This window comes from Cherax quadricarinatus, chromosome 83 (assembly GCF_038502225.1).
Source record: "Cherax quadricarinatus isolate ZL_2023a chromosome 83, ASM3850222v1, whole genome shotgun sequence".
Classification (NCBI taxonomy): domain Eukaryota; kingdom Metazoa; phylum Arthropoda; class Malacostraca; order Decapoda; family Parastacidae; genus Cherax; species Cherax quadricarinatus.
In genome coordinates, this window is record NC_091374.1 from 17,877,606 (window position 1) to 17,900,054 (window position 22,449).

Genomic DNA, 22,449 nt, shown 5'->3' on the forward strand with positions numbered 1-22,449 from the left:
GCTGGAATATTGCTGCACACTAACAGCACCTTTCAAGGCAGGTGAAATTGCTGACCTAGAAAATGTACAGAGAACCTTCACGGCACGCATAACGGAGATAAAACACCTCAATTACTGGGAGCGCTTGAGGTTCCTGAACCTGTATTCCCTGGAACGCAGGCGGGAGAGATACATGATTATATACACCTTGAAAATCCTAGAGGGACTAGTACTGAACTTGCACACGAAAATCACTCACTACGAAAGCAAAAGACTTGGCAGACGATGCAACATCCCCCCAATGAAAAGCAGGGGTGTCACTAGCACATTAAGAGACCATACAATAAGTGTCAGGGGCCCGAGACTGTTCAACTGCCTCCCAGCATACATAAGGGGGATTACCAACAGACCCCTGGCAGTCTTCAAGCTGGCACTGGACAAGCACCTAAAGTCGGTTCCTGATCAGCCGGGCTGTGGCTCGTACGTTGGTTTGCGTGCAGCCAGCAGTAACAGCCTGGTTGATCAGGCTCTGATCCACCAGGAGGCCTTGTCACAGACCGGGCCGTGGGGGCGTTGACCCCCGGAACTCTCTCCAGGTAAACTCCAGGTATCATAATGACACCAAAAGTATGAAATTTGATTGAAAACTTGCAGAGTTATGCTCTCGCGAAGTTAGCGGTCTCGACGATGTTTACGCATTGGCGATTTTGCCCACTTTGAGCCCTACTTTTGGCCAATTCCAATGTACCATTCAACAAAAATCATACCTATTTTGCTAGAACTCCACTTTTTCTATCGAATGAGTACAAGAAACCACCCATTTACTGATTTCAACTAACCAATAACAAGATGCCAATTCACAAGATGCCAATTTCCAAATAGGGTCCAGAATAAACAAGACAGACATTCCTGGCACTAAAATAACATTTCCTCAGTTCATTACTCACGTCCCCAGGCCTCTGTTTCATTTCTTTTGCTTTCCACTTTGAATTTTTATTCTCACAAAAAATAGAAGATTTATGTTATGCAGACTACTGCATTAGTGTAAAGTGGTATAAATAATATCAGCACACTTGTGAAAGTATATTAGACTCGCCAGTTGATGTGTATTGGACGCGTGGCATTTGTTTACATTTGAACTTTGGCAAAAATCGAACATTTCTGCTACTTTGAGCTCAATTTCAAGGTACTTTTCATTGTGCAACCAATCAAAATCATCTCAATTTCCATAATATGTCTTCCATTCTATAAAATGAGACCAGGAAAACTAGAATACAACCATAAATGGCATACGAAAATACAATGGACCCTTGAATTTAGTAGTGCCGTTTCTGTAAGCAAAACTATTTTTATCTTTAAAATGTATTTTATGTTAATTTTTTTGGGTGTCTGGAATGGTTTAATTGGATTTACATTATTTCCTATGGGAAATATTAACAAAAAATACATTTTATAGATAATAAAAATAGCTTTGCATACAGAAACAGCACTACTAAATTTGAGGGACCACTGTACACTGCAAAGTCGATGTTTTAAACCAAAAACACGGTCAGAATTTTTTTTTCTCATTATGCACTGTGTGCTGCAGGATTTTTTTTTATACTGCGCACATCCACCACATATACACATTCTTTCATATGTAGGCCTACCAGCTTTCTCTCACTAGATTTGAAGGCGCTAGAATTTATGCGTACTAGTACGGCACCAACCCCTGGCGTGCAAGCCGTACTAGTACGGCATCAACCCTGAGAGGGTTAAGTGAGGAGCATACTATAATGGTAGCGACTTCGTGTCAACCATCTTAGATATTGTTTTAATATCACCTTTGCACCATTTATAACTTATATGTTATATTTTTAAATATTTATGCAGTATATTTAAATATACAGAATAAGGAAATCAGCTTTTATATACATTATTTAGGCATGAATAGTGGTCAGAGAGCTCGTCATAAATCTGAGGCGTCGGTAAACGAGTACATCGCTAAGTGAGAAGAGGCTGCATATATATATATTTTTTTAATACAGACCATCTGTCACTGAGGTAAGGTGACCCTCTTCTCCCCAAAAATACATACACTGACCATCATTCATTCAACAGAATGGAATTTTATTTGCTCCATGGAGCAAAACTCTTCTCCAGGCTGAGGGACTGACTACCTCAAAACTGCATCTTCAATGGTGATGGACAGATGACATCATCATTACATCTCTACTGCTTCTGTTGCCTCTTCTGTACTCGACTAACGAAGCCTACTTTGTAGGTGAAATGTTTTAGAATGAAGATACCTAATTGTTGCACGTGTCTTCTTATCAACCTGTCTGTATTGTATACCATTTTAATATTCACAGTCAGTCTCTTCAGACCAGGTCTTTGTCTCAAAACAGGCCTTGAGGCAACATATAAAGATCTTGGGCTTAGTCTCAGGCAATCTGGACTTGGTCTTGATCTCAGCCTCGGCATGCTGGGTCTTCTTCTTGGTCTTGATAACAGTCAACATCCAGATTGGTTGTTCATGAAAGGTCTCAAGATTATCATGTTTCCTTGATTGTTACATATCCTTTATTTATTTTTTTTTTTTTTTTTTTTCAACAAGTCGGCCGTCTCCCACCGAGGCAGGGTGACCCAAAAAAGAAAGAAAATCCCCAAAAAGAAAATACTTTCATCATCATTCAACACTTTCACCACACTCGCACATTATCACTGTTTTTGCAGAGGTGCTCAGAATACAACAGTCTAGAAGCATACACATATAAAGATACACAACATATCCCTCCAAACTGCCAATATCCCAAACCCCTCCTTTAAAGTGCAGGCATTGTACTTCCCATTTCCAGGACTCAAGTCCGACTATATGAAAATAACCGGTTTCCCTGAATCCCTTCACTAAATATTACCCTGCTCACACTCCAACAGATCGTCAGGTCCCAAGTACCATTCGTCTCCATTCACTCCTATCTAACACGCTCACGCACGCTTGCTGGAAATCCAAGCCCCTTACCCACAAAACCTCCTTTACCCCCTCTCTCCAACCCTTTCGAGGACGACCCCTACCCCGCCTTCCTTCCCCTATAGATTTATATGCTTTCCATGTCATTCTACTGTGATCCATTCTCTCTAAATGACCAAACCACCTCAACAACCCCTCTTCTGCCCTCTGACTAATACTTTTATTAACTCCACACCTTCTCCTAATTTCCACACTCCGAATTTTTTGCATAATATTTACACCACACATTGCCCTTAGACAGGACATCTCCGCTGCCTCCAACCGTCTCCTTGCTGCTGCATTTACCACCCAAGCTTCACACCCATATAAGAGTGTTGGTACTACTATACTTTCATACATTCCCTTCTTTGCCTCCATAGATAACGTTTTTTGACTCCACATATACCTCAACGCACCACTCACCTTTTTTCCCTCATCAATTCTATGATTAACCTCATCCTTCATAAATCCATCCGCCGACACGTCAACTCCCAAGTACAGTGGACCCCCGGTTAACGATTTTAATCCGTGCAAGAGGGCTCATCGTTATGCGAAATAATCGTTATGCGAATTAATTTTCCCCATAAGAAATAATGGAAATAAAATTAATCCGTGCAAGACGCCCAAAAGTATGAAAAAAAATTTTTTTTACCACATGAAATGTTAATTTTAATACACACAAACTGAAAAAGGCATGCACAATTACATGACACTTACTTTTATTGAAGATCTGGTGATGATTGATGGGATGGGAGGAGGGGAGAGCATTATCTTCTTACTGTTTAGAAGGGGAATCCCCTTCCATTAGGACTTGAGGTAGCAAGTCCTTTTCTGGGGTTACTTCCCTTCTTCTTTTAATGCCACTAGGACCAGCTTCAGAGTCACTGGACCTCTGTCGCACAACAAATCTGTCCATAGAGCTCTGTACCTCCCGTTTCTTCAAGACTTTCCTAAAATGGGCCATAACATTGTCATTGAAATAGTCACAAGCACGGCTTGCAACAGCTGTGTCAGGGTGATTTTCATCTATAAAGGTTTGCAGTTCAAACCACTCTGCACACATTTCCTTAATCTTTGAAGTAGGCACAATGGATTCCACAACTGGCATAGGCTTCTCAGGGTTAGCCCCAAACCCTTCAAAATCTTTCTTAATTTCCATACTAATTCTCACCCTTTTTACCACAGGGTTGGCACTAGAAGCTTTCTTGGGGCCCATGGTCACTTATTTTCCAGAAACACCACCGAAAACACTGTAATAATACGAAATATTCCGAGTGTATGCTTGGATGTTACCGCGGAGGCTGGCTGGTAAACAATGGGACGGCCGGCACATGTGAGGGCACATTGGACGCGTCTCGGACGAAAATCGGTATGCGGGTTTTTAATCGGTATGCGGGGCAAAAATTTTGCGATAAAAGTAATCGTTATGCGGAAAAATCGCTATGCGATGCCATCGTTATGCGGGGGTCCACTGTATCTGAAAACATTCACTTCTTCCATACTCCTCCTCCCCAATTTGATATCCAATTTTTCTTTATCTAAATCATTTGACACCCTCATCACCTTACTCTTTTCTATGTTCACTTTCAACTTTCTACCTTTACACACATTCCCAAACTCATCCACTAACCTTTGCAATTTTTCTTTAGAATCTCCCATAAGCACAGTATCATCAGCAAAAAGTAACTGTGTCAATTCCCATTTTGAATTTGATTCCCCATAATTTAATCCCACCCCTCTCCCAAACACCCTAGCATTTACTTCCTTTACAACCCCATCTATAAATATATTAAACAACCATGGTGACATTACACATCCCTGTCTAAGACCTACTTTTACCGGGAAGTAGTCTCCCTCTCTTCTACACACCCTAACCTGAGCCTCACTATCCTCATAAAAACTCTTTACAGCATTTAATAACTTACCACCTATTCCATATACTTGCAACATCTGCCACATTGCTCCTCTATCCACTCTATCATATGCCTTTTCTAAATCCATAAATGCAATAAAAACCTCCCTATCTTTATCTAAATACTGTTCACATATATGCTTCAATGTAAACACCTGATCTACACATCCCCTACCCACTCTAAAACCTCCTTGCTCATCCGCAATCCTACATTCTGTCTTACCTCTAATTCTTTCAATTATAACCCTACCGTACACTTTTCCTGGTATACTCAGTAAGCTTATTCCTCTATAATTTTTACAGTCTCTTTTGTCCCCTTTCCCTTTATATAAAGGGACTATACATGCTCTCTGCCAATCCCTAGGTACCTTCCCCTCTTTCATACATTTATTAAACAAAAGTACCAACCACTCCAACACTATATCCCCCCCTGCTTTTAACATTTCTGTCATGATCCCATCAGTTCCAGCTGCTTTACCCCCTTTCATTTTACGTAATGCCTCACGTACCTCCCCCACACTTACATTCTGCTCTTCTTCACTCCTAAAAGATGGTATACCTCCCTGACCAGTGCATGAAATTACTGCCTCTGTTTCTTCCTTAACATTTAAAAGTTCCTCAAAATATTCTCGCCATCTACCCAATACCTCCATCTCCCCATCTACTAACTCCCCTACTCTGTTTTTAACTGACAAATCCATATTTTCCCTAGGCTTTCTTAACTTGTTTAACTCGCTCCAAAATTTTTTCTTATTTTCATTAAAATTTCTTGACAGTGCCTCTCCCACTCTATCATCTGCTCTCCTTTTGCACTCTCTCACCACTCTCTTTACCTTTCTTTTACTCTCCATATACTCTGCTCTTCTTATAACACTTCTGCTTTGTAAAAACCTCTCATAAGCTACCTTTTTCTCTTTTATCACACCCTTTACTTCATCATTCCACCAATCACTCCTCTTTCCTCCTGCCCCCACCCTCCTATAACCACAAACTTCTGCCCCACATTCTAATACTGCATTTTTAAAACTATTCCAACCCTCTTCAACCCCCCCACTACTCATCTTTGCACTAGCCCACCTTTCTGCCAATAGTCGCTTATATCTCACCCGAACTTCCTCCTCCCTTAGTTTATACACTTTCACCTCCCTCTTACTTGTTGTTGCCACCTTCCTCTTTTCCCATCTACCTCTTACTCTAACTGTAGCTACAACTAAATAATGATCCGATATATCAGTTGACCCTCTATAAACATGTACATCCTGGAGCCTACCCATCAACCTTTTATCCACCAATACATAATCTAATAAACTACTTTCATTACGTGCTACATCATACCTTGTATATTTATTTATCCTCTTTTTCATTAAATATGTATTACTTATTACCAAATTTCTTTCTACACATAGCTCAATTAAAGGCTCCCCATTTACATTTACCCCTGGCACCCCAAATTTACCTACTACTCCCTCCATAACATTTTTACCCACTTTAGCATTAAAATCCCCAACCACCATTACTCTCACACTTGATTCAAAACTCCCCACGCATTCACTCAACATTTCCCAAAATCTCTCTCTCTCCTCTACACTTCTCTCTTCTCCAGGTGCATACACGCTTATTATAACCCACTTTTCACATCCAATCTTTATTTTGCTCCACATAATCCTTGAATTAATACATTTATAGTCCCTCTTTTCCTGCCATAGCTTATCCTTCAACATTATTGCTACTCCTTCTTTAGCTCTAACTCTATTTGAAACCCCTGACCTAATCCCATTTATTCCTCTCCACTGAAACTCTCCCACCCCCTTCAGCTTTGTTTCACTTAAAGCCAGGACATCCAGCTTTTTCTCATTCATAACATCCACAATCATCTCTTTCTTATCATCTGCACAACATCCACGCACATTCAGACTTCCCACTTTGACAATTTTCTTCTTCTTATTCTTTTTAGTAATCTTTACAGGAAAAGGGGTTACTAGCCCATTGTTCCCGGCATTTTAGTTGACTTTTACAACACGCATGGCTTACGGAGGAAAGATTCTTATTCCACTTCCCCATGGATTATTTATTTTATTATCACACCGGCCGATTCCCACCAAGGCAGGGTGGCCCGAAAAAGAAAAACTTTCACCATCATTCACTCCATCACTGTCTTGCCAGAAGGGTGCTTTACACTACAGTTTTTAAACTGCAACATTAACACCCCTCCTTCAGAGTGCAGGCACTGTACTTCCCATCTCCAGGACTCAAGTCCGGCCTGCCGGTTTCCCTGAATCCCTTCATAAATGTTACTTTGCTCACACTCCAACAGCACGTCAAGTATTAAAAACCATTTGTCTCCATTCACTCCTATCAAACACGCTCACGCATGCCTGCTGGAAGTCCAAGCCCCTCGCACACAAAACCTCCTTTACCCCCTCCCTCCAACCCTTCCTAGGCCGACCCCTACCCCGCCTTCCTTCCACTACAGACTGATACACTCTTGAAGTCATTCTGTTTCGCTCCATTCTCTCTACATGTCCGAACCACCTCAACAACCCTTCCTCAGCCCTCTGGACAACAGTTTTGGTAATCCCGCACCTCCTCCTAACTTCCAAACTACGAATTCTCTGCATTATATTCACACCACACATTGCCCTCAGACATGACATCTCCACTGCCTCCAGCCTTCTCCTCGCTGCAACATTCATCACCCACGCTTCACACCCATATAAGAGCGTTGGTAAAACTATACTCTCATACATTCCCCTCTTTGCCTCCAAGGACAAAGTTCTTTGTCTCCACAGACTCCTAAGTGCACCACTCACTCTTTTTCCCTCATCAATTCTATGATTCACCTCATCTTTCATAGACCCATCCGCTGACACGTCCACTCCCAAATATCTGAATACGTTCACCTCCTCCATACTCTCTCCCTCCAATCTGATATTCAATCTTTCATCACCTAATCTTTTTGTTATCCTCATAACCTTACTCTTTCCTGTATTCACCTTTAATTTTCTTCTTTTGCACACCCTACCAAATTCATCCACCAATCTCTGCAACTTCTCTTCAGAATCTCCCAAGAGCACAGTGTCATCAGCAAAGAGCAGCTGTGACAACTCCCACTTTGTGTGTGATTCTTTATCTTTTAACTCCACGCCTCTTGCCAAGACCCTCGCATTTACTTCTCTTACAACCCCATCTATAAATATATTAAACAACCACGGTGACATCACACATCCTTGTCTAAGGCCTACTTTTACTGGGAAAAAATTTCCCTCTTTCCTACATACTCTAACTTGAGCCTCACTATCCTCGTAAAAACTCTTCACTGCTTTCAGTAACCTACCTCCTACACCATACACTTGCAACATCTGCCACATTGCCCCCCTATCCACCCTGTCATACGCCTTTTCCAAATCCATAAATGCCACAAAGACCTCTTTAGCCTTATCTAAATACTGTTCACTTATATGTTTCACTGTAAACACCTGGTCCACACACCCCCTACCTTTCCTAAAGCCTCCTTGTTCATCTGCTATCCTATTCTCCGTCTTACTCTTAATTCTTTCAATTATAACTCTACCATACACTTTACCAGGTACACTCAACAGACTTATCCCCCTATAATTTTTGCACTCTCTTTTATCCCCTTTGCCTTTATACAAAGGAACTATGCATGCTCTCTGCCAATCCCTAGGTACCTTACCCTCTTCCATACATTTATTAAATAATTGCACCAACCACTCCAAAACTATATCCCCACCTGCTTTTAACATTTCTATCTTTATCCCATCAATCCCGGCTGCCTTACCCCCTTTCATTTTACCTACTGCCTCACGAACTTCCCCCACACTCACAACTGGCTCTTCCTCACTCCTACAAGATGTTATTCCTCCTTGCCCTATACACGAAATCACAGCTTCCCTATCTTCATCAACATTTAACAATTCCTCAAAATATTCCTTCCATCTTCCCAATACCTCTAACTCTCCATTTAATAACTCTCCTCTCCTATTTTTAACTGACAAATCCATTTGTTCTCTAGGCTTTCTTAACTTGTTAATCTCACTCCAAAACTTTTTCTTATTTTCAACAAAATTTGTTGATAACATCTCACCCACTCTCTCATTTGCTCTCTTTTTACATTGCTTCACCACTCTCTTAACTTCTCTCTTTTTCTCCATATACTCTTCCCTCCTTGCATCACTTCTACTTTGTAAAAACTTCTCATATGCTAACTTTTTCTCCCTTACTACTCTCTTTACATCATCATTCCACCAATCGCTCCTCTTCCCTCCTGCACCCACTTTCCTGTAACCACAAACTTCTGCTGAACACTCTAACACTACATTTTTAAACCTACCCCATACCTCTTCGACCCCATTGCCTATGCTCTCATTAGCCCATCTATCCTCCAATAGCTGTTTATATCTTACCCTAACTGCCTCCTCTTTTAGTTTATAAACCTTCACCTCTCTCTTCCCTGATGCTTCTATTCTCCTTGTATCCCATCTACCTTTTACTCTCAGTGTAGCTACAACTAGAAAGTGATCTGATATATCTGTGGCCCCTCTATAAACATGTACATCCTGAAGTCTACTCAACAGTCTTTTATCTACCAATACATAATCCAACAAACTACTGTCATTTCGCCCTACATCATATCGTGTATACTTATTTATCCTCTTTTTCTTAAAATATGTATTACCTATAACTAAACCCCTTTCTATACAAAGTTCAATCAAAGGGCTCCCATTATCATTTACACCTGGCACCCCAAACTTACCTACCACACCCTCTCTAAAAGTTTCTCCTACTTTAGCATTCAAGTCCCCTACCACAATTACTCTCTCACTTGGTTCAAAGGCTCCCCATGGATATAAAAGGAAAATTAATAAGACCAAGAACTATTAAGATAAAATCAAAGAAAACTCAGATGAGTGTGTATAAATAAATGTGTACATGTATGTGTAGTGTGACCTAAGTGTAAGTAGAAGTAGCAAGACATGCCTGTAATCTTGCATATTTATGAGACAGACAAAAGACATCAGCAATCCTACCATCATGTAAAACAATCACAGGCTTCGTTTTACACTCACTTGGTAGGACGGTAGTACCTCCCTGGGTGGTTGCTGTCTACCAACCTACTACTAATATCTACACATATAAATCTTAATACAGTAGGTCTTCAGACATATGATGTTCTGCTCTTATGACCATAGTACCTTTATTTTTATCTTTCATAATTCATGTGAATTTTTATGCAGCACAGAATAAATTTTCCTTTAATATTTTGTGTATTTTCTTTATCAAAAGAAGAATAGTTTTCAAGTAATAAATAGCTGGCATTATCATTATTTTTGTTGTTGAGGCTAATGTTCTTCTAGCAAAAATTAATTTAGTTTATAAGGTTGGTCACAGCAACAACAACAACAAAAAAAAAACAGGTCTTAATCTTTGTCTCAATATGTCTGAACTCAAGCTAAATCTTGGTACATTTAGTGTCAGTCTTGGTTTGTTTGGTCTTGACTACCTCTCTGCTATGAACCCTTGTGCAACAGTTGAGTATCTTTATTGTTGAAATGTTTCTCCTACAAAGTAGGCTTCTTCAGTCAAATTCAGAGGGAGCAGATGCAGTAGTGAAATAAAGATGATATAATCAGTCCATCAACCTTGGAGGAAAAGCATTTGATGTGGTCATCCCTTCAGCCTGGAGATGAGTTCAGCTCCATGATCTGGAATGACATGAAGCTGAAGCATGAGGACGGATTCTTATACTGTCGAAGGTGAGGTGGAAGACCTCGAAGACATTGTAGGGGACAGGATTCACTAGTGGAAGTAAGAAGGCATGTCCATCTGGAATCCAACTCTTCTCACTCATAACTAGTAGATACATAATGAAGAATGGAAGATGTCCTCTGTACCAAGATACCTTTGTGCTGCAGTTGATGGACTGATTACATCATCTATATTTCAGTACTGCACCTGCTCCCTCCAAATTTGACTGAAGAAGCCTACTGTGTAGGTGAAACGGTTCATCAATAAAGATACCCAACTGCTGCACATGTGTCTTAATCTTCAACTTGTTGGTATTTTTTACCATTTTCAACAATACTATCACACACTGCAGCACAAAGGTATCTTAGTGCAGAAGACACTTTCCATTCTTCATTACGTATCTACCAGTTATGAGTGAGAAGGGTTGGATTCCAGAAGGACCTGCTTTCTTACTTCCATTAGTGAATCCCATCCCCCTACAATGTCTTCGAGACCTTCCACCTCACCTTCAATGGTATTTAAGAATCTGTCCTCATGCTTCAGCTTCATATCATTCCAGATCATGCAGCTGAGCTCTTCTTCAGGCTGAAGGGATGACCACCTCAAATGCTTTTTCTCTAAGGTTGATGGACTGATTACATCATCTATATTTCAGTACTGCACCTGCTCCCTCCAAATCTGACTGAAGAAGCCAACTGTGAAGGCGAAATATTTTGTCAATAAAGGTACCCAACTGCTGCACGTGTGTCTTAATCTTCAACTTGTCAATAAAGATACCCAACTGCTGCACGTGTGTCTTAATCTTCAACTTGTCATTATTTTATACCATTTTCAACAAGAACCTTTTTCATTATGAACCTATTATTTAATTTGCCTTGTAATAGAAATGGGCAGCTTCAGGAGGATGAGATGAAGCGTAGTAAGGATGTATTTTTGCCAGCCGAGATGCCCACTGAGCCAGTAGTCATGCCTTCCCTAGGGGTGTAATTCTATACTTGTTCTTCACATTTGTGCCTGATTACCTCCCATACCTCAGAAGTTGTACAACCTGAGTGGACTGAGTGCTTCCCTATGAATATAATAATCTGTACTCCATTGATTGTTGTAAGATAAACATGTAAAAGGTATCTGAACATTAAGTACAGACAGTAGTAATGAATGTAGTGTATTAGGTAATCATGTGTATCAATAAAGAGGATAGGAAATACATTATCTGACAGAAAGTAACATTACTACAGAAACTAGAAAGTGTAGTGTTGCTAAGCACATGATAGGATATGATGTTGGTTATCAAGTGGCGACATCGCTACTTGGAGTCACTAAAAAAACAAGATTTGGAAAGAATATAACTTGCCTTAGCAAGTTTTATTCTTTGCAAGCATTTATAGGTGGCAAAGTAAAACAAAAACAAAAATTAGAGAGTAAAAAAAAAATAAGGACAAAACTATAAAATATGAAAGTGAATTTTTATTTTTTTTATTTTTGAAGTAATGTGGAGGTATGAAGAACATAGGATACCATTTAGTGGCACAACAGTGTGTCGTAAAATAAAATACATCCTTCATCTAGATGTGGTATCCTAGTTAAAAATGATATGAAAACAGAAAAAAAAGAGAAATGCAGTAAAATGAGATCCTTACTGACAATGTTTTGCCTACACAGTGGGCTTTATCAAGTCACAAACAGATGCATTATACTGCATTTATCCCTTTTTTTCCATCATGGTATTTTATATAATTTCTCCAAATATGCTAAACATTTACCAGTGGAAAACGTCTGCATATGGCTCTTTAAAAAACTGGAAATTTTCTTCACACACCTTTGAATATTCCATGAAAAACACTGGCTCACACTTACTTTCATTTTTTTTAATGCTTGAGTCAGCTTGTCAATCATAAGGTCATTATCTGAGGCAACAAAAACACTTTTTGCCCCAATTGACTTAGCAACACGCTTCAGTTTCTTGATAATTGAGTTTTCTGAAGGAAGACAAAGTTGTAGTGTAGCTACCCCATGTTCATTACGGTAGCCCAAGCATTGGGGTGCAGCAAAAAGGTTGGGGCTGTGTTCCACATGTTCACATGCTCGCACCTGAAAAAAAAAAACAAAAAAACATAAAGGTTAATTGTTACAATAACATATGTAACACAACATAATTACATTAATTTACGGTTTAGAAAGACACGTAAGCAAACACTATAACATATTTATTAGAAAACGTTTCGGTCCTGGGACCTTGATCACTTCTAACATACAGAGGTAGAAAGACATTATATATATATAGGCGGAGAGTGAGATGTGACGCACGTGACCTGAGGAATGTCATAAGAACATAAGAATGGAGGAACACTGTAGAAGGCCTACTGGCCCATGCGAGGCAGGTCCTTATCAAAACAACCTCTGTCTATGATGAGGACCAGTAGACGATGAAATCATGTGACTCCTGTGTTGTTGGGTTGGTGCTGCTTAAGTATCATGTATGCCAATGTTTTTGAAATTTTGTAGTTTCCAGTGTTGCGTTCTATAGTGTCGGTGACGGTGATTAGTGAGGCTTCTAGGCACCGTCGGCGTCTGAGGTCTGGTTCGGTGAGAACGAGTTGTGCCTCGTTCCAGTTCATCAAATGCCCCGTTGAGTCTCTGTGGAGGACACAGGCGTACCTTACCTTATGTAGGCGAGACAGGCAGAGATCTTGCAGTCCGCCTGAATGAGCATCGAAATGCCTCTAACAGAGACGATGTAAGGTACGCCTGTGTCCTCCACAGAGACTCAACGGGGCATTTGATGAACTGGAACGAGGCACAACTCGTTCTCACCGAACCAGACCTCAGACGCCGACGGTGCCTAGAAGCCTCACTAATCACCGTCACCGACACTATAGAACGCAACACTGGAAACTACAAAATTTCAAAAACATTGGCATACATGATACTTAAGCAGCACCAACCCAACAACACAGGAGTCACATGATTTCATCGTCTACTGGTCCTCATTATAGACAGAGGTTGTTTTGATAAGGACCTGCCTCGCATGGGCCAGTAGGCCTTCTACAGTGTTCCTCCATTCTTATGTTCTTATGACATTCCTCAGGTCACGTGCGTCACATCTCACTCTCCGCCTATATATATATAATGTCTTTCTACCTCTGTATGTTAGAAGTGATCAAGGTCCCAGGACCGAAACGTTTTCTAATAAATATGTTATAGTGTTTGCTTACGTGTCTTTCTAAACCAACTTGTCGGTATTTATTACCAAGGTTTATACCACATTAATTTATAAATGTCATTTTCTGTGGATTAAAGCGAAGACGCATAGTAGCAGTTCTCCTACATTTTATAAGCTACCAAAAGTAATCCTAACTTTATTTATAACCAAATATGTTGTAGCAAAAATCTTTCTCAGTAATTATGCAAGAGAATAGGAAGAGTGAACCACAAGACAGATTGTGTACTTGAACTCAGATGCAATTTTTTTCTTTTAACTCGATGGCTGACTCCTGCCAAGGCAGGGTGACCTGAAGAAAACACATTCGTTATTATTCACTCAACTGCTGTCTTACCAGAAGTGTGTTGATATCACAATCAGATTACCTTCCAACCGCAACATCCCCACCTTTCCCTTGGTAAACACATTGCCCTTTCCATCTTCAGGACTCAAACCTGGCTAATCAGTTTCCCTGAATCTCTTTATAAAAGTTACCTTTCTCACATTCCAGCAGCATATCCATTAAAAACCACTCCTATCTACTATGTTCACACAAGCCTGTTATATGCTCAAACCTCTTTTGCCACCTCCAACCATCCTGGGATGACCCCTACCCTTCCTGAGTTTCATCCCAGATTTATATACCTTTTTCATCATACTATCCCTCTCCACCCTCTCTACATGCCCTAACCACCTTAACAATTCCTCCTCACTCCTCTGTATATCCCCTTGGTGACCTTGCACTGCCTTTTAATTTCAACACTCCAAACTCTGCATAATATTCACACTATACATTGCCCTCAAACATGATATCTTTGCTGCCTCCAGCCTTCTTTAAGCTGCAGCATTCAAAACTCTTGACTCATGCCCATATATAAGTGTTGGTACTAACAGCTCCATTCAAGGCAGGTGAAACTGCAGATCTAGAGAATGTACAGAGAACCTTCACTGGACATTTAAGTTCAGTCAAGCATGTTAATTACTGGGAACGCTTGTAGTCACTTTACCTGTACTCCCTGGAGCGCAGGCAAGGGAGATACATTATAATCTACACCTGGAAAATCCTAGGGCTACTGGCCCCAAATCTGCACACAGAAATCACTCCCTATGAAAACAAAAGACTGGCCAGACTGTGCAACATCTCCCTCCAATGAAAAGTAGGGGTGCCATGAGTACACTAAGAGAAAACACAATAAGTGTCTGAGGCCCAAGACTGTTCAACAGCCTCCCACCACGCATAAGGGGAATTACCAATAGACCCCTGGCTGCCTTTAAGAGGGAGCTGGACAGATACCTAAAATCAGCACCCAACCAGCAGCCAGGAGTAACAGCCTGGTTGATTAGGCCTTGATCGACTGAGAAGCCTGGTCAAGAACTGGGGTGTAGGGGGTGTTGACCCACAGAAAACCTTCCAGGTAGGCTGGTATATTCCTTTTAATGCCTCCCTACACAAACTTTCTATCCACAGATGCTGTGACACACTACCTACCTTTATCCATTTATCTATTCTATGGCTCACCCATCTGTTGACAAGTCCACTCTCAAATATCTAAATGCATTCACTTCCTCCACACTCCCTCCCTAGAATCTGATATTCAATCTATCATTGCCTAAATAACAAAAAAGGCACAATACAGTGGCTGGAACGATACACAAATAACCCACACATAAAAGAGAGAAGCTTACGACGACGTTTCGGTCTGACTTGGACCATTGACAAAGTCACACGACTTTGTCAATGGTCCAAGTCAGACCGAAATGTCGTCGTAAGCTTCTCTCTTTTATGCGCGGGTTATTTGTGTACATTGCCTAGTTTTATCTTCATCTTTCCTACACTCACTTTTAGTTTCATTCTTTTATATACCTTCCCAAATTAGTCTACCAACCTTTGCAACTTGTCTTCAGAATCAGCTATATAATATGTATTTAAAGAGTTTATGCAAATCCAAAATTTGTATGAAAAGAGAAGAAAAAATGGAAACAGGAATGAAAAAAGTGGAAAAAGAAGGTGCGAATTAAAAATCCCTTAGCTAATAGTCAAAATACTGGAGAAATGAAGAGTATCTGATTTTTTTTTTTAACACAACGGCCATCTCCCATCAAAGAAGAATAAAAAATTAAATAATTTTTATTTATTAATTTTTATTTTTTATTAACACATCGGCTGTCTCCCACCAAGGCAGGGTGGCTCGAAAAAGAAAAATTTTCATTCTCATTCACTCCATCACTGTCTTGCCAGAGGCGTGTTTACACTACAGTTATAAAACTGCAACATTAACACCCCTCCTTCAGAGTGCAGACACTGTATTGCCCATCTCTAGAAATCAAGTCCGGCCTGCTGGTTTCTCTGAATCCCTTCATGAATATTGTCTTGCTTACACTCCAACAGCACGTCAAGTCCTAAAAACCATTTGTCTCCATTCACTCCTATCAAACACGCTCACGCATGCTTGCTAGAAGTCTAAGCCCCTTGCACACAAAACCTCCTTTACCCCCTCCCTCCAACCTTTCCTTGGCCGACCCCTACCCCGCCTTCCCTCTACTACAGATTTATACACTCTCAAAGTCATTCTATTTTGTTCCAGCCTCTCTGTATGTCCGAACCACCTCAACAACCCCTCCTTAGCCCTCTTGATAATAGTTTTGGTAATCCCGCACCTTCTCCTAATTTCCAAACTACGAATTCTCTGCATTATATTCACACCACACACTACCCTCAGACATGACATTTCCACTGCCTCCAGCCTTCTCCTTGCTGCAACACTCACCACTCATGCTTCACACCCACGTAAGAGCCTTGGTATAACTATACTCTCATACATTCCCCTCTTTGCTTTCATGGACAAAGTTCTTTGTCTCCACAGACTCCTAAAATTAAATAAATAAAAATAAAAAAAACCTCATCATCATTCACTCAATCGCTGTTTTCACAAAAGCAAGATATCACCACACCTAAGATGACCGTCTGAATTGCAACACCTCCCCCTCCTCCTGAGTGCAGGCACTGTACATTCCATCTTCTACACAGTTTCCCTGAATCCCTTCATAAATGTTACTTTGTTCACACTCCAACAGCAAGTCAAATTTGTAAAAACCACTTGTCTTTGCTCACTCCTATCTAACATACTCACATAAGCCTGCTGTATGTCCAAATCCTTAGCCCAAAATATTTTGTTCAAGGTTTTATAAGAAACAAGAGAGCCAACCAGATAAACTTCAAAATAACACCTAAATAAGGAGTGAAAATAAAGATAAAATTTGAAGTCTGACCACGTCTAGGTAACAATTATAAAATTATGCAAAAATGGTAATGTATCCGAGTGCAATGGTGCCAAGATTTTCATTGCCGCTGTGAAGCACGATCTTTGACTGTTACAGCTAGAAGAATGCTGGACAGTCTTGTTATGTTTAGGATCAATGTGGATGTGTATATTAAGCAGAGAATAAGGAGTGAAAAATTAAAAGATGATCATTTAGAAAATATGAAACAAAATAAGTTGATCAAGAGTGAGTATTAATCTGGGGTTGATAGGTGTGGAGAAGATCCCAGAAAGGTCTGGAAAGATGTTAAGTAAGTTCAGAGGGGTAGGGGCTTGAACATTCAGCAGGTACGTACGTACGAATGTGTTAGATTACGATGAATGGAGACAAGTGGTTTTTTGCAATTTGATGTGCTGCCAGTATAAGCAAAGAAACATCTAAAACAATAATCAATGAAAGAGGTTAGCTGGACTTCAGTTGTGGAAGTGAGAAGTACTGTGACTTCATTTTGAAACAGACGGCAGTGGTGCCATTTAGTTGATCAACTGGCTTGTAATGTCTATGAATTTCCAGAAAGACAGCTATTAAATGCATGGAGAATGTGTTTTCTTCTATGGATCACTCTATTTTGGAGGGAAACAGCCAATGTGTTAAAAGAATATATATACAGTGGACCCCCGGTTAACGATATTTTTTCAATCCAGAAGTATGTTCAGGTGCCAATACTGACCGAATTTGTTCCCATAAGGAATATTGTGAAGTAGATTAGTCCATTTCAGACCCCCAAACATACACGTACAAACGCACTTACATAAATACACTTACATAATTGGTCGCATTCGGAGGTGATCGTTATGCGGGGGTCCACTGTACAGTGGACCCTCAACCAACGATATTAATCCGTTCCTGAGAGCTCATCGTTAGTCAAAATTATCGTTAGTCAAGTTTTCCCATAAGAAATAATGGAAATCAAATTAATCCGTGCAAGACACCCAAAAGTATTGAAAAAAAAATTTTTACCACATGAAATATTAATTTTAATACACACAAACTGAAGATTACATGCACAGTTACATGACACTTACCTTTATTGAAGATCTGGTGATGATTGATGGGATGGGAGGAGGGGAGAGCATTGATCTTCTTAGTGTTTAGAAGAGGAGTGGTATTAGGAGGCAAAAACTTCACCTTAATGAAGCTCATGTCCCTAGAAAGTCGCTCTGCCAAGTCTGAAGGATGACCAGGAGCATTGTCTAATACCAGGAGGCACTTAAGGTCTAATTTCTTTTCAAATAGGTAATTTTTCACATTGGGGGCAAATGCATGGTGTAACCAATCATAGAAAAAGTCCCTAGTGACCCATGCCTTACTGTTCGCCCTCCACAGCACACACGAATTAGCCTTGACGACATTGTTTTTCCTGAACACTCTGGGAGTTTCAGAGTGATACACCAATAAAGGCTTCACTTTGCAATCACCACTAGCATTGGCACACATCAACAGAGTAAGCCTGTCTTTCATAGGCTTATGTCCTGGGAGTGCCTTTTCCTCCTGAGTAATGTACGTCCTGCTTGGCATTTTCTTCCAAAACAGGCCTGTTTCGTCACAATTAAACACTTGTTCAGGTTTCAGTCTTTCACTGTCTATGTACTCCTTGAAGTCCTGCACATATTTTTCAGCCGCTCTGTGGTCCGAACTGGCAGCCTCACCATGCCTTATCACACTATGAATGCCACTACGCTTCTTAAATCCTTCAAACCAACCTTTGCTGGCCTTAAATTCACTCACATCACTAGTTGCTGGCATTTTTTTAATTAAATCGTCATGCAACTTTCTAGCCTTTTCACAAATGATCGCTTGAGAGATGCTGTCTCGTGCTAAGTAAGTAAGTTTATTCAGGTATACACAAATACAGTTACATATAATTATCATACAATATAATTATCATAACCCAAAAAAGTCAGACAGAGTGACTTATCCGTTTCTCGTTTATCCACACCAATAACAGTCTCTCAACATCTTCTATCACTTGCGATCTCAGTTTCGAAAACATAGTTGCACCTTTGGCAAGAACAGCTTCCTTGATTGCCGTTTTCTTGGCCACAATAGTAGCGATGGTTGATTGGGGTTTTGTGTACAGCCTGGCCAGCTCGGAGACACGCACTCCACTTTCATACTTATCAATGATCTCTTTCTTCATATCCATAGTAATTCTCACCCTTTTTGCTGTAGGGTTGGCACTAGAAGCTTTCTTGGGGCCCATGGTGACTTATTTTGCAGGTGCAATCACTAAAAAGGCTGTGATAATATGAAATGTTCCAATTGTATGCTTGGAAGCGACCGCGGTGGCTGGCTGGCTTGTAAACACTGGCCAGAAGTGGACGCGTCTCAGACGGAACGAATAGTGTTGGTCGAGTTTTTTAGCGCTAATCAAGGCAAAATTTTTGCGATAAAATGTATCGCTAGTCAGATTTATCGTTAATCGATGCCATCGCTGGTCGAGGGTCCACTGTATACGGTACAGTATAAATAAATTTTTCAAACCTTTGCTGATAATGGAAGCAAAGCAAGCATGCCAAGGAAGGTCTAACCATTTACTGACAGAAGAATCTCAGAAGAGGATGATTATTTAATTTTTTTTTGTGGGTTTTACTAAAGCTATTAAAGGATGTCTATAACATTCATATACAGTAGTCTCGAATTTCTGTGCCCTTGGAAAAAATATCTAAATAATCAATTTATAATGTAATTAATTATAAGCTGTAACATACCCAATCAATTCCATTTCGTAGGTGTATACCAATAAATGGCCCTCTAGGTAATGAAGAAATAAAATTTTGAGCTTTACTCAGTATGGTGTCACTCCAGACAAGATACTTGTGCAAGTGTCGATTGCTTTCTTGAACTGGAAAAGTTGCTGGGGCTCCTGTGAAGGCCAACACTGGAAAAAGAAAATACTGTATAAGGAGTGCTACATAACAATTAAAATCACTGTACAAGTACAGTAGAATCCCCGTATCCACTGATTCGATATCGGCACAAAAGTAGAAAAGTTGGCATTTCTTCAAAGCCTAAGGGAAGCAATGAAGTGCTTTCCATATAGGTTTGCTAGTATCCATGGTTTCAGTATCTATGGCAGGTCCTTGGAATGTATCCCCCGCAGATACAGGGGGGTCCTACTGTACTGTTCTCATTTTTCTCTAAAAGTTATTTTAATTTTCTCTCTCTATCTCAGCCACAGTCATAGATGACTAGCAAAATGCATATAGAGTGAACATTTCTTATACAAACCAGGCCATTTTGTTGGTGGGTAGAGCTCATTCCACTGTTCGGCCATATTTTGATACTGAACATCGTAGCTGAGACCACGATAGAATTCAGAACCAACAAAATCTACATTGAAAGTATCCCAGAAAGGTCCAAATGGGTTACCGTCTTTTGCATTGCATCCGGCAGAGTTGTGACGAGGTACATAGCAGAAAGCTGCAAACATAATGAGAATGAATAAATGGTGATCTTCACTGGATGGCTATGTAATAAAAATGTTCTAAGGCAAAAAGTACTTTGCTAAAATATCGGTTATATCTAGTAAATCCATAGATCATTGTCCATGAAGCTCAGTCTCAGATCAGGCCTAAATAGGAGAGGAAATATTACAGGACTATAAAGAAACAAAGGAAAGTAAAAGTCAGTGCATACTGAATATTCATGAAACAGATGAACAATACCAGCAATCCTGCCAGAGTGCAAAATATTAATTGGCTTTCATATCACAATGATATGACAGGATAGTAGTACTTCCCTGGATGGCTGCTGTCTACCAACTTAGTACCTAGTTAATACTTAGTATCAAATTTTTTACATCAGTACAGCTTCCTAGAATGCAGGTTAATTTCAGTGAAGAATAAAAAAATGTAAAAGTTATTAGATAGGTTGTTTTTGCCACACTGACTTTCTCATCATGGCAGGGTGAATGTTAGATTTTACACATTATGTTAGAAATATTCCCCACCATGATAGGATATGTTAGATTCCATATTTTACGGCAAACAAGATGCTCCAGTGTCGAGGACATTCCCCCCCTCCCAAATTCTGATCGGCTAAATATTGGAAAAAAAGATAAATGGTACTTCGACCTCCAAGAGGCTGGGTAAATTTTCTACCCTTTTTTTTTGGGGAGGGGGGATAGCGTCTCCGATGCCGTAAAATAGGGTACATCTACCCATCTCTGACACCATCCCTCAATACAGGTGATCGAGAGAGAAGTCTCTGAGGAAACCCAATGTACACAGGATAATTTGGCTTGCTCTGTACGGCTTACTCCATCAAAAGATGTGTCTAGAATGTAATCCTAAACTTTGCCTTCCTATAATGCTAGTTGCCTAACCAGCTCCCTTTACTGTACTTTGTTCTTGCATATCTTTCTGGCAAGTCACTGTCTGACTTTTTTGGGTTATCCTAGGTTCTCTACACATATGCTGCTATGTATGATAATCTATGTAACTGTATTTGTGCTTTTTTTTTTTTAACATGTCGGCCGTTTCCCACATAGGCAGGGTGACCCAAAAAGTAAGAATAAACTTGCTTAAGTCCACAACCAGTCAACAAGATAGTGATGTCACACATCACTGATATTTTAGGCTAACCACATTTTTCCAAGCATCTTTATATTATTTATTCCTTCCCAACTATAGTATTTAAGAATAAAAAAATACTCTAGGAAATAAGTTATGCACCACTAAAAATTAAGAAAAAGTTAATAAAAACTGTGACCATAACCAGGAGAGTATTAGCACCTCTGTATCCCAAGGAATTGGTGCCTGTGCCTCAGACATCATATACAGTAGGGCCCCGATTTACGGCATTTCACCTTATGGCGTTCCACTAATATGGCGACACCAAATTATGACCAAAATTTGCTATACGGCAAGCGGTTTTTTAAATACGGCGCGCCCCACCTGGTTCATTTACATTCTTCATGACCATATCTATTATGTCTGGAAACTTTCCAAAATTTCAAGTGTTTTAAAGTTATTGTGAATTTTATATGTACAGTACTCTGATAGAAGAAGAAAAACTTCATAAAACTGGGATGCTTGAATGTGCATGGATGTAGTGCGGATGACAAGAAACATGATTGCTGATGTTATGAATGAAAAAAAGTTGGATGTCCTGGCCCTAAGCGAAACAAAGCTGAAGGGGGTAGGGGAGTTTCGGTGGGGAGAAATAAATGGGATTAAATCTGGAGTATCTGAGAGAGTTAGAGCTAAGGAAGGGGTAGCAATAATGTTGAAGGATCAGTTATGGAAGGAGAAAAGAGAATATGAATGTATAAATTCA

At 40.0% G+C, this 22,449-nt stretch overlaps 1 protein-coding gene across 1 annotated transcript in view; it reads right to left on the reverse strand.

Moving 5' to 3' along the window:
- O-fut1 (O-fucosyltransferase 1) overlaps nt 1–22,449 on the reverse strand; it is a 61,526-nt gene that overhangs the window by 7,656 nt on the left and 31,421 nt on the right. The window contains exons 4-6 of the mRNA XM_053796402.2: nt 20,401–20,592; nt 19,881–20,050; nt 12,504–12,737 (exon numbers count right to left, since the gene is read on the reverse strand). Of these exons, the coding sequence (XP_053652377.1) occupies nt 12,504–12,737; nt 19,881–20,050; nt 20,401–20,592 (596 nt within the window). The remainder of the gene's footprint in view (nt 1–12,503; nt 12,738–19,880; nt 20,051–20,400; nt 20,593–22,449) is intronic.